At 41.4% G+C, this 13,983-nt stretch overlaps 1 protein-coding gene across 4 annotated transcripts in view; it reads left to right on the plus strand.

Annotated features, from left to right (window-relative positions):
• LOC125045586 (mutS protein homolog 5-like) overlaps nucleotides 1-8,379 on the plus strand; it is a 36,497-nt gene extending 28,118 nt beyond the window's left edge. For 2 of the 4 annotated variants that reach the window (XM_047642928.1, XM_047642927.1), the window contains exons 16-23: nucleotides 1,118-1,363; nucleotides 2,304-2,442; nucleotides 2,789-3,005; nucleotides 3,952-4,131; nucleotides 4,784-5,098; nucleotides 5,476-5,613; nucleotides 6,349-6,701; nucleotides 7,110-8,379. In XM_047642928.1, coding sequence (XP_047498884.1) covers nucleotides 1,118-1,363; nucleotides 2,304-2,442; nucleotides 2,789-3,005; nucleotides 3,952-4,131; nucleotides 4,784-5,098; nucleotides 5,476-5,613; nucleotides 6,349-6,701; nucleotides 7,110-7,911 — 2,390 coding nt within the window. In that variant the 3' untranslated portion in view covers nucleotides 7,912-8,379. The remainder of the gene's footprint in view (nucleotides 1-1,117; nucleotides 1,364-2,303; nucleotides 2,443-2,788; nucleotides 3,006-3,951; nucleotides 4,132-4,783; nucleotides 5,099-5,475; nucleotides 5,614-6,348; nucleotides 6,702-7,109) is intronic. The other 2 variants (XM_047642929.1, XM_047642930.1) reach the window with 2 other exon arrangements.
• The last annotated feature ends 5,604 nt before the right edge of the window (nucleotides 8,380-13,983 follow it).

Consider the following 13,983-nt stretch of genomic DNA (forward strand, 5'->3'; position numbering starts at 1 on the left):
CTTCTTCTTCTTCTCCTTCTCCTTTTCCTCCTCCTTCTCCTCCTTCTTCTTTTTCTTCTTCTTCTTCTTCTTCTTCTCCTTCTTCTTCTTCTCCTCCTTCTTCTTCTTCTTCTTCTTCTTCTTCTTCTTCTTCTTCTTCTTCATCTTCTTAATCTTCAACTTCATTTTCTATTTCTTCTTCTTCATCTTCAACTTCATTTTCTTTTTCTTCTTCTTCATCTTCAACTTCATTTTCTTTTTCTTCTTCTTTTCCCCTTCTCCTTGTAGGTCTTCTTTCTGTTTTCTTTTTCTTTTCCCTTTTCCAATTTTTCGGGCATTTATTTATCTATTTATATTTTTTTCTGTATTTTAGTTCATTGTTATCTGCAGCCTGGTGAATATCAGATAATTATCGTCCGCAATTTGGCAATTCTCAAATGACAACAAGTCATTAAAAATCACCCATCTATTAAGTAAATCTTCACGTTGACAGAAAAAAAAAATGGAATATAGTATTATTACTTAAAAAAAAATATTTCACCGTAATTCCTGAAGAAAAAAAAGAAGAGTTTTGTATTGTTCCAGAAAATATGAAACGGAATTAGAACAACAAAAAAAAAAGAAAAGAAAAGAAACATGGCGTCTAGTTTTATTCCAAAATATATATCTCGGTTACTCTTGGAGATAAAAAAAAAAAGACGAGAAAACGAGAAACGGAGGCTTATTATTATCCCCAAACACATTCCCCGACCTTTGCTAAGGATAAAAAGTCTAGCCTCATTCCCAGACACACTTTCCGGCCATTCTTAGAAGACGTGAAATTGGTGTTATTCTAGTATTAGTCCAAAATATATATCTCGGTCACTCACGAAGATGAAGAAGGGGAAAAAAAAAGATACATTTTTTTTAGTGTAATTATCATCCCCCCCCCCCCCCTGCCATTCCTAACATCCTTCTCCCCGGCCATTCCTACCCTCCCCCTCCTCCTCCTCCTCCTCCCTCCCTCCTCCCCCCCGACAGAGAAGCACCACTTTCAAAAAGGCTGAACCACATTTATACAACATCGAATATACACCCATCCTAACACAAATACTAATTCAACCTAAATCTACTTACTTCCGTGTCCCATGTTCGACAGAGAAGCGTCGGTTCAGCGGGCTCGGAGAGGTCATGCGCCGCGTGGCCGAGGTCGAGTTGGACCACTTGCCCCTCGAGGTCGACTCCTGCTGCATCATCTACCTCCCCCACGTGGGCTACCTCCTCGCCTTCCCGCCCACGCCCGAGCTGGACCGGAGCCTCAACGCCCACGGGTATGACCTGCCGGGGCTCGAGTTCATGTTCCGCACCAGCGACATGATTCTGTACAAGAGTCGGACGTGTCATGGTGAGGAGAAAGGTGTTCTGTTTTTTTTTTTTCTATTTCTTATTTTCTTTTATTTTCTATTTCGTACTTTCTTATTTTTTGTTTCTTATTTTATTATTCTTTGTTTCTTATTTTCTTATTTTTTCTGTTTCTCATTTTCTTATTTTTTATTTTTTTCATTTTCTTATTTTTTTCTATTTCTTATTTTCTTATTTTTTCCATTTCTTATTTTCTTATTTTTCTATTTCTTATTTTCATATTTTTTTTTCTATTTCTTATTTTCTTATTTTCTTTATGTCTTACTTTCTTATTTTTTCTTATAACATGTTAAACAATTAGACGCGTCATGGCAAGAATAAGGTGGTTTTAATACTTTCTAAGGTTTTTTCCATCTAATTAATTTTCATCTTTCTTTTTTTTCTTATAATATGCTCAAGTGTCAGTGGGGTTGTTCTAACTCCTGTTATGTTCTTATCATTATTATTGTTATTATCATTATTATTTTCTCTTTTTCGCCGTTTTATCTCAGAAAGTTTTTTTTTTTTTTTTTTTTTTTTTTTTTTTTTTGTGATAGCCAGACTTATACGTAGTAAGTGCGGGGTTGTTTAGTTCCTTTCTCTGTTTATTTTTCCATCACAGAAAATGTTTTTGTTTTTTTTATTGCAATTCGTACAAAAAGTTAAGCATGTTATGGTAAGAATATTGGTTGGCGTTCCTCCTTTTTTTTTAGTTTTCCTGTTATCACGTTTTTTTTTGTCTTATTATCTATCTCAAATCCCGAGTCCGAATAGATAGCCTTGCCCCTCTCCATTGCCCCTTTTTTTTGTCTTATTATCCATCTCAAACCCCGAGTCGCAATAGATAGTCTTGCCCCACTCCCTTGCCCCTTTTTTCCTTCTTATTATCTATCTCAAACCCCGAGTCCCAATAGACATCTTGCCCCCCTCCCTCCCTCCTTCAGAGCTGGACCGCGAACTGGGTGACATCCAAGTGGACATCGCCAACCACGAGACGAGGATCATGATGAGGCTGGTGGAGACCCTGCTGCTCCAGGCGTCCACCTTCGTCCACTTGGTTCAGCGGATTCTCATGCTGGATTGGTGAGCATCTCTTGCTTTGGGTGGATTGGGATGAGGTTTCTTATTTTGGTTTGTTTTGTTCCCTCTCCTCTCCTTCCCCTTCCCTCCCTCTCTGGATACGCACATAGCCAGACGAACAGAAGAATATAAGAACGAATGAAAACAAATAAACAAGACAAGCCAAGTCACATCCCCTTAACACACGCCATAAACATCCACCAGTAATAATAATAATAATAATAATAATAATAATAATAATAATAATAATAATAATAATAATAATAATAAAAAAAAAATAATAATAAAATTCATGATAATGATAATTATTATTATTAACCCAGATTGATTCTTTTTTTTTTTGCCCAAGCTTACTCTCCTTCGCCGTGGTGTCGCGAGAGTGCGGGTGGGTGCGGCCTCAGCTGACGAAGGAAGCCGTGCTGGAGGTGGAGGACGCCCGCCACCCCCTCTACGAGCTGTGCACGCCCGCCTTCGTCGCCAACCCTATCAGGAGCGGCCGTCCGAACCCCTGTGTCACGCTCATCACGGGGCCCAATGCCAGCGGGAAGACGGTGTATCTGAAGCAGGTGGGTGGGTGTGGGGTGGGGGTGGAGGTAAGGGGGTGGGGAGGGGGGGATTTGTTTGTAGGGTGTGTGTGTGTGGGGGGTGGATGGGTTGTGGGGAAGTGGGGGGTAGGTAGGTAGGGAGGGGAGGGGGTTGTGTGTGTGTGTGTTTGTTTGTTTGTTTATATGTATGTATGTATTTGTATATGTATGTATGTGTGTATGTGTATGTATGTGTGTGTATGTGTATGTATGTATCTGCGAGTGTGTATGTCCGAGAGTGGGCGACGTAGTACCATGCAAAGATTATCAATTAGGGAAGAGAAACAAAAAATATAACGACCTGTAATCATACTGGTTAATTTCCCTAATTCTGTGATTTGTGGTTTTGTATATTTCATGGGTAGCCTTGCATTGCAATGAATTATTTTGAGGAATAATGAAGCTTAATGATAATCAAAGGCTATATAGACCCAGTGGACAGAGAAGAACGGAATTTCGGTGTAATATATTTTCGTTACTTAATAGGGAGAGTTAATATACAAATGGAAACCCATCCACAGGCATTTATTTCATCTACCTGTTGAGTTTGATCAGTTCGGTGCCTCATACCCTATTCTGATGCCTTAAACTCATGTGCCCTGGTATGTAGTGCAGTGCCTCATACCCTCAGGCCTAACATGTAGTCCGAAGTGGCATACCCTCATGCCTCATGCCCGATGTATTTGATGCCTCATACCGATATGCCTTATCCGTAACATGTCTTATCCCTCGCGTTTATTATATAACATAATGTTCTAATATTCTTATGCCCACCATGCAAATTCCTCATATTTTCATACACACACGTAACGCATAACCACATATCCTCACGCCCACACATAACACAGTGCCCCATATCATTCCCACGTGCCCACACATAATACACAATACCCCATACCCTTATCTCCCCCCTTATACCCACACGTAGCACAGTGCCCCACGCCCTCATACCCTCCAGGTGGGCGTGATCGCGGTGCTCGCTCAGATTGGGTGTTGGGTGCCGGCCGCCAGCGCTCGACTCCGCCCCTTTGACGTCATTCTGGCGGTGACGCAATCGACCCCGGCTGTGACGTCATCGCTCTCCGCCTTCATGCTTGACCTGACGCGGGTAGGAGGCTGTGGATTTCCTTTTTTTTTTTTTTCGTCTGGTTGGTTTATGCAGATGGGTTTTATCGTGTTTTCGTTTTGGGTCTATGGGGTTTTGCTGTTTACTTTGATTCTATTTTATTTTGCTCTGTGCTTGTTTGATTATTTCTTAGTGTGATTGATTTCTGTATATATTGATTTATTTTAGTTTAGATCAGTGGTTCCGAACATGTTGTCCTTTGTGGCTCCCCGACTAGTGAATACTAATCTCCACGGCTCCAGTCAGCGTCTGTCAGCCTTTCAGATTCAGTAATTACTAGTTATTGGTGCCAATAACTATAGGACACGAGCACTCTATGGAGCGATTACTATTTATTGATATTAGGGTTAGGGAAAATCTGTAGGTAACGGAGTGCATTATATTGACGTACGGGGAGGGAGGAGGTGCTGGTGTCGCCGGCTGAGACAAAGCCCCCTTTAATTCGGGTGTAATTTTCATATTGCTCCGTGGACGCCCGGACGGTATTCAGGTTTCGATGTTTTTAAAAATGTTTTGCTCCATAATAGTTAAATAAGATGATAAGGACGCTAGTTTTATTGAAACTGATGTCTTAAGCGAATCTTTCCACGGCCTTTTCTGTCTCACAAACGCTAACACGTTCCCCCACAAGCAGATGTGCGGCGCCCTGGCCCGCGCCACCCGCCACTCCCTCGTCATCATCGACGAGTTCGGGGCGGCCACCTACGAAAACGACGGCGCGGCCCTCCTGACGGCGTGCCTCGACCACTGGGCCGAGCGCGCCCGCGTCCGTCCCCGCGGCCCCTCCTCCTCCCCCTCCTCCTCGCAGGGGCCCGACGAAGGACTCCAAGGACGCGAGGAGCGGGGGGGAGGGGGGGATCCTCTGGGGGCGCCGCCGCACGTGTTTGTCTCGACGCATCTGCTGCAAGTGCACGATCACCTGCAGTATCCCGAGGCCGTGAAATGCCTGGCAAGTGTCACGTCTGGGCCGAACGTGTCCTTGGATAAATATATGTCAATGCGATCTAAGTGTATATTAGTATTTCATCTCAACATGTATAAGTAAATAAAATAACTAAGTATTAGATAAACCAATGTGATTCAAGTATATATGTATAGGTATACGTAAAGAAGTATATATAAGTGTATATAAACATACATGGATAGATTATGTATGTTTTCTTCTTAATTGAGAAATACGTAACATTTCGATAACCTCCTACACAATAAAGGGACAAATAACAAACAAACAAAAAAAAAACCTAAAAACTAACATTAACATTGCATAAACACACACACAAAATAACCAAAATTCTTTCACCAATTCTACCAATTTTCCCTTCGTAGGTGCTGGAAGCTGTAGAAGAGAGCGGGTCAGTTGTGCCCTTATACCAGGTGGCAGAGGGACGGGCACGGAAGAGCTATGCTGCCGCTGTCGCTTCCATTGCCGGGGTCCCTCAGCAAGTCGTGGACAGGGCGAACCAGGTGATCCTCGACCGTCTGTGTCTCTCGGCGTCCTTCTGCGTCGGGCTCCGTCTGTCTCTCTCTTTGGGAGAGGGGTCAAGGAAGGGGAGCAGGGGGAGGGGGAAGGAGAGGGAGGGGGGAAGAGAAAGAGGAAGAGAAATAAAGAGAAAGAGAAAGAGAAAGAGAATGAGAATGAGAATGAGAATGAGAATGAGAATGAGAATGAGAAAGAGAAAGAGAAAGAGAAAGAGAAAGATAAAGAGAAAGAGAAAGAGAAAGAGAAAGAGAAAGAGAAAGAGAAAGAGAAAGAGAAGGAGAAGGAGAACGGGAAATGGAAAAGAAAAGGGAAAGGGAGAGGGAGAAGGAAAGGAAACGAGAAAGAGAAAGAGAAGGGGAAAAGGAAAGGGAAAGCAAAAGGGAAAGGGAAAGGGAAAGGGAAAGGGAAAGGGAGAGGGAGAGGGAGAGAGAGAAGGAAAGGGAAAGAGAAAGAGAAAGAAAGGGAAAGGGAAAGGGAAAAGGAAAGCGAAGGGGAAAGGGAAAGGGAATGGGAGAGGGAAAGAGAGAGGGAGAGGGAAAGAGAAAGGGAAAAGGAAAGGGAAAGGGAGAGGGAAAAGAGAGAAAGAGACATAGAGACAGTCAAAACAACATAAAACGAAGGAAGGAGAGAATATGAGTGCTAATCAACCTAAAAAAATAAGATAGGAGGAAGCATCCCAACAGCACCGCCCCCAACTAACGCCTCGCCCACGGGAACAGGTGTGCGAGTGCATCCGCGCCGGCCAGCTGCCTCCGCGCTGGTCTCTCCTCGACGACGACGAAGAGGAAAGGCGCTGCTGCGAGGAGATCGTGTCCCTCGTCCTGGCCTTCGACCCCTCCTGCGACGCCGTGGACCTGCTTCTCGAGAGGATCAGGGACATCGGCAGCGTCTCCAAGAGGGTTTTGGATTCCACGCCTTCCGCCTCCTCCAGGAACGAGACGCCACGGACCTGCGCCTCGTTGCCTTCCGGAGCCTCTGATGTGACGCCTCGGTTCGACCTCGTGGAGACCGTCATGCGCACGCTGGGGTCGGGTTCTTCGGGCAACGCGTCGGAGAGGAACACGCCGGAGAGGTCGGGTTTTGGTCCTCTCTCTCTCTCTTTCTCTCTCTCTTTCCAACCCCCCCCCCCCCTCTCTCTCTCTCTCTCTCTCTCTCTCTCTCTCTCTCTCTCTCTCTCTCTCTCTCTCTCTCTCTCTCTCTCTCTCTCCCACCTCTCTCTCTCTCTCTCTCTCTCTCTCTCTCTGTCTCTCTCTCTCTCTCTCTCTCTCTCTCTCTCTCTCTCTCTCTCTCTCTCTCTCTCTCTCTCTCTCTCTCCCTCCCCCTCGCTCTTTCTTTGTGTTATGAGGTGAATTAGAAACACATCTGTTGTTAATTTCTAACCATCATTTAGAGAGGTAAACATTAGATACACCTTTTTTCAAATACACCACAGAGGGCATCACTAAATCTGATTCTAATAAGATTCTACTGCATCCAACAGGGAAGTCGGCCAAACCGCGAGGCAAGAAATCGCAGAGGAGGAAGGACGAGTCAAAAAAGGACAAAAACAAACGGCCTCCCTTTCCTCGATCACGAGCAACGGCCACGGGGCTGAGAACCCGTCCTCAGTCTCGTCCAGTCCTGCCGCCAGCCCTGTCACCAGCGCCGTCGCCAGCCTCGTTTTCAGCTCCGTCGCCAGCCCCGTTGTCAGCTCCGTCGCCAGCCCCGTTGTCAGCTCCATCGCCAGCCCCATCGCCAGCCCCGTCGTCAGCCCCGTCGTCAGCCCCGTCGCCAGCCCCGTTGTCAGCCCAGCCGCCAGCCCCGTCGCCAGCCCCGTTGTCAGCCCCGCCGCCAGCCCCGTCGCTGGCCCCGTTGTCAGCCCCGCCGCCAACTCCGCCGCCAGCCCCGTCGTCAGCCCCGTCGTGAGTCCCGTCGCCAGCTCACCGTCAGCGAATATCACAATACCATTCGAGACCCGAGAGAGCGCGGACACATCGCTGACGGCCGGGAGAAATAGAGACGAAGAACGCACAGCCGCAGATCAGCCGCAGGAGGAGGCGGCTACACCAGGGTCGCCCCACTCCAGCTTCCAGCAGACGACGGAAGGGACCTCCTCCTCGCCGGAATCCAACGGCGGCGACTCCTCCAGTTCCTCCTGCGGCCGAGAGAGTGTGGTCATCCGGAGGAGGTCGTCGAGGCAGCACGCCCTGCTCTCCCAGCCGAGTCAGACGTTCACTCAGAGCTTCCAGGTCAACTCACACGCCTTCTTGGCCTTTCTGGGGTCCGACGCCTCCAAGTCGTGAGGGATTTTGACCTTTATTGGATTGTTTATGTTAATTTCTCTGTGTCTGCTTTTGTTTCTCACTTTCTATATATATTTCTCTTTTCTCTCTCTCTCTCTCTCTCTCTCTCTCTCTCTCTCTCTCTCTCTCTCTCTCTCTCTCTCTCTCTCTCTCTCTCTCTCTCTCTCTCTCCAGTCCAACATTCTTTTTGTTTTGAAAGTTTGTCTCTATAGATAAATTGCTACAAGGATATATATTTTCATGATTTTATGATCTCATGTTGCCTTTTGTAAAATATGATAGAAATACAAATAAGGAATTTAAAAAATCAGCTGATTATATTAATTTTGTGACTTTTTTTGTTTTACTTTTCTACGAATTAAAAAAAAACTATGTTTACCTTATTCTTCAGTGGAAACAATTCATCACTATTTTACATTTCAATTTTTGGTTCAGATGACAAAAAAAGATGTTTTTTTCGGAGTGACTTGAATAAATACCTTTGGTACGTCTGTTATTATCATTCTCCCTTTTATTACCTCATTGTGAGTAAAAACGCCCGCCTTTGGAGGGAAGAAGCTCATTTTCGTGTCTGCGAAAACCCATTAGTCATAAATATTCATGATGTCAGGTTTCGTGACGTCGATTGAGTGAAGAAGACTGGATTACGTGGTTGGTGTCTGTGTGTTTTTCTAAAAGCAATGTTTCCTTTTTGGTGTTATATTACTGTTATTATTTGCTTTCTAGGATTTCGTGACATACAATAACTGTGATGTAATACTTTAGAAGGAAATAGAAGGAAAATTATTTACGCTATTATTCATACAGATAAGAAAAGAAAGCAAAATAAAACAGTCACCGTAGATTGAATAATCACTAACGCTAGAAAATTACCTTTTGAATAAGTTATCCCTGAAAGTCCATCACGGAAGAAAACGGAGCGTAGGGGAATAAATCCCCAACTAATGTATATTATTTTCTTTTCTTAACACGATATATTTACATTCTCGCTGAGTGGTTTGAAGGGCGACATTTTTCCTTTAAGATGTTTGCATTGTGAGATGTAACATGAATGAAGAGAAGCATACAGTTTTTGATTCGAAAGATGCGTGACGTTTGCAAGGACTGGAGAGGAGGCTGATGGGCGAGATTCTTTTTTGTCACCGTCTGTTGATGGAAAATAACTCAAAGAAGAAAAAACAAAGATAGAAAGAAAGATGCATAACCACATACATACCATATATATAAACACACACACACATATCTATCTATCTATCTATATATATATATATATATATATATATATATATACATATATACATACATATGTGTGTGTGTGTGTGCATACACACACACACACATTCTCTCTCTCTCTCTCTCTCTCCCTCCCTCTCTCTTTCTCTCTCTCTTTCTGATTATCCGTCTCTCTCTCTCTATCTCTCTCTCTCTCTCTCTCTCTCGCTCTCCCTCTCTCTCCCTCTCCTTCTCCCTCTCCCTCTCCCTCTCCCTCCCTCTCTCTCTCTCTCTCTCTCTCTCTCTCTCTCTCTCTCTCTCTCTCTCCCACTCGTTCTCCCACTCTCTCTCTCTCTCTCTCTCTCTCTCTCTCACCCTATCCTTCGTTTTTCAAAATGAAGCCGTTATTCATTTGTTATTCATGAGCATCACATATCACTCATTGTTATGAGGACGATTAAACCCATTTTGACGCATGTGATAGCAACAGAGAAAATGCGATAATTGATAATAATAAGATGATATATTGGATAAATCTTAATGTGTTGGGTTTACTTTTGTTTATATATATGTATATCTTTTTTTCTATTCGTATATTTATAATTTTCGATTTTCCCGAATGAACTGCGGTGGAGTTCTGGTCATCTGAGCTTGGCGTATTTTATGAAGTTATTGTATAGCTTTTTCTTCTCTCTTTCCTTTTACTGTGTGTGTGTGTGTGTGTGTGTTCGGTCATGTGTGTGTGTGTGTGTGTGTGTGTGTGTGTGTGTGTGTGTTTGTGTGTGTGTGTGTCTGTGTGTGTGCGTGTGTGTTGTGTTTGTGTCTGTGTGTGTGTCTGTGTGTGCGTGCGTGTGTGTGTATGTGTGTATGTGTGTGTTTGTGTGTGTGTGTGTGTCTGTGCATTCACACACACTCAATATATGTGTATATATTACAGCAGATTCGCATACCCATGTATGTAAGTGAACACTCACAAGTACCTCCCCAATGAGCCTGGAGATTCCACAGTACGTGAATATTGCACAAGGTCATTGCGCAACAGAGAACTCTCCACAGACAAAGGACCATAGGAGCGGGGGGCGGGGGGGAAGAGGTGAAGGGGGGGTGGGGGTACAGTCCACCAGAATATTCCCTTGGCTTCCAGACCTGACCTGCTCGCCCTCCAGGTCACACGCTCGTCCAGTCGCTCCTCCCTCAGGTCAAGACAGGTCGAGAGCTTGCCGAGGCGGAAAGGTTAGTCGACGGGTTTCGTGTGTTGATCTGTCTATCTGACTATCTGTCTGTCTGTTTATTTGTTTGTCTACTTATTTATCTGATTATCTTTCTTTCTGTATAACTATCTATATGTGCATGTATGTAGATATATATATCTATATCTATCTATCCATCTATGTATCTAACTATATAGCTTAGTATATCTATCTATCTATTTATCTGTATATTTACATGTCTATCTATCTATCGATCTATCTATCTATCGCCATCTTTTTCAACATTTCATTTCTCTCTGCCTTATTTCATCTGACAGTCATAACATCATTCCTTCTCCCTCTATTATTCAAACAGTGACTTTTTTCATATCTTTATCCCACGGATTTCTTCTCTAATCCATCATAAAAATAATTTCTCCTTTTCATTCCTCAGATTCAAAATTCGAAAAAACTGAGTATCGCGTCTCCAACAAAATGGCGGGAAGCGAGAGCGTGCGGACAGCTTTGCTTTTGGGGATATTCCTCGCTTTGGGTGAGATTATGGTTAAGAAGAAAGAAACGGAATGAATGGATGGGAAGCACATGCACGGCGCGCACGTATATATAACATATATAAAACAGACACCCATCTGTGTATTTACTTGTGTTTTCATCATAACATGTAGCGTAATTATACATACATACAACCATACATACTGTAGATACACACACTTTCACACACACATACACACACACATACACACACACACACACACACACACACATATATATATATGTATATATATATATATATATGTATACATATATATATATATATATATATATATACACACACACACATATATATATATATATATATATATATATATATATATATATGTATATATATATATATATATATATATATATATATATATATATGTATATATGTATATATGTATAAATATACACATATACATGTGTGTGTGTGTGTGTTATACACACTTTGATTTGGTAATATATGGGGTTATTAGCAAATAAATAAAACATATGACGACAACAACAACAATAACGGTGACAATAATACTAATGATAATATTAATTATAATGATAATGATAACGATGATGATAGCGGTGATACTACTACTACTATTGCTAATGATAATAATGATAACAACAATAACATCATCAGCAACGACAGCAATAATAGTGATAATAATGATGTAGTAGTAATAGTAATGATAATAATCATAATAATAATAGTAATGGCGATAATTATAATGATAATAATAATGATAATAATAATGATAATAATAATAAAAAGGATAATAATAATAATAATAATGATAATAACGTTACATCAATAGTGATAATTAATTAACAATGACATTAAGAAGGAATACGAGAGAGAGAGTGAAACAAAATACAAAGTAGAAAACTCGATCAATGAAAATCATACACTGAAAAAAGGAACAGGAACAAAGTCAAACAATAACAACAATAACCACAAACACAGCAACAACAACAATAGCAACAACACAACACAACAACAACAATAACAAAAACAAAACAGTAGCAGCAGCAACAAAAACAAAACAACAACAAGAACAACAAAAATCCACAACAAAACGTCAACAAGAACAACAAAACAACAATGAAACAACAAAAATCAACAGAAACAAAACAACAAAAACAACAAAAATCAACAGAAACAAAACTAAAACAACAAAAACAATAAAAGATCATAAAACAAAAAAAAAATCAACACAGCCTTTAAAACAAACAACAAACACAAAACAAAAACCCACAACAACAAAGCAAAACACTCCCACCAACATCCCGAGAGCGACATGACACCGCCTCATAGAAGGCCATTAACTTGCCACACATAACTCCTTGTTGCGTGTGTGAAATAGATTGTTTGTTTGTTTGTGTGTTTTTGTTGTTGTTATTTGTTTGTTGTTGTTTTTATTGTTGTTGTTGTTTTGTTGTTACTGTTGTTGTTGTTTGTAAGAGTGGTATTTATATTAGTATTTCTGAGAGTGTTCCTCTTCTTCTTCTTCTTGTTATTATTCTTTGTTGTCTTTGTTACTCTATCACGATTATCGTCAACATCGAGATTAAAGAAGGAAGAGAAAGGAAAAGGCGAGGAAACAAAAACAATTTAATCGATTCATGTGTCTATTTATCTTGGACTTTCTGACACGAGTGAAAAGTCCTCATATTTTCTGCTAAAACTCATCTGTCTCGTTTGATTGAAAAATTACGTTGTGGTGAACAGAGGTGAATGTAATGAAAATAGAAATATATAAGATAGGAATTGAATATATGTATGTATCTATAATCACGAATATGTATGCAGATTTTACATTTGTATATGTATATACATTTCCATATGCTTATGTATATGTACATCTATCAATGCATACACGCACGCACACGCACACACTCTAACATGCACACATACGCAGGCACGCTCGCTTGCACGCTCGCTCGCTCGCTCGCACACACACACACACACACACACACACACACACACACACACATACATACACACACACACACATACATACACACACGCACACATACATGCACCCCCCCCCCCCCGCAACGCACAACTAAAAAAAAAAAAAAAAAAAAAAAAAAAAAAAAAAAAAAAAAAAAAAAAAAAAAAAATCGACACACACGCAGAACCCAGAATAACACCGCGTAATTATGCATGAAACAGGAACTTGCAATGGTTGTAAGCATGGTACTCCCCCCCCATCCCCTCCACCCCCCCACCCCCTCCGCCCCACCGCCCCTTATAATTATAGTGCGTATTATAGTGCGTGTCTTTTTTTTTTTTTAGTGTTTATATCCGCTAGTTGTAAATGGGGGAAAAAAAGTGAGTAAGTTGATGGCTGGCTGGATGGATGGATAGAGAGAATGGTAGGTAGATAGATAGATTGGTAGACAAATCGATAGATAGAGGGACAGAAGGATAGATAGATAGATAGATAGACATATATAGATAGATAGATAGATATAGATATAGATACACACGCATACACACACACACACACGCACACACACGCACACACACACACACACACACACACACACAGGGAGAGAGAGAGAGAAAAAGAGAGAGAGAGAGAGAGAGAGAGAGAGAGAGAGAGAGAGAGAGAGAGAGAGAGAGAGAGAGAGAGAGAGAGAGAGAGAGAGAGAGAGAGAGAGAGAGAGGTAGATAGATGAATAGATAGGTAAGTAGGTAGAAAAACAGATATATAGTAGGTAGGTAGATAGATCGATAAATAGGTAAATAGATAGATAGACATACGTATGATAGATAGCTATGTAGTTAGCTAGCTAGACATTATTATTATTATTATTATTATTATTATTATTATTATCAATATATTAGTATCATAATTGCTATTGTTAGTGCTAGCATAGACAGCCAGATATATATTAGATAGATATACAAACAAATGAATAGGTAGACAAACCAAATGGCAGATAAATACGAGAACTGAGAGAGAGAGCGAAACAAAAAAGACAAAAATACAAACAAACAAAAAACAAAAAACAAAACGTACCAATAATTAAAAAAAATCGTACAAAACAAACAAACAGCCAACCAACCAACCACAAACAAGTAAAACAAACACAGAGAAACCGCTTCCTC

Source organism: Penaeus chinensis, chromosome 37 (genome assembly GCF_019202785.1).
Source record: "Penaeus chinensis breed Huanghai No. 1 chromosome 37, ASM1920278v2, whole genome shotgun sequence".
Lineage (NCBI taxonomy): Eukaryota > Metazoa > Arthropoda > Malacostraca > Decapoda > Penaeidae > Penaeus > Penaeus chinensis.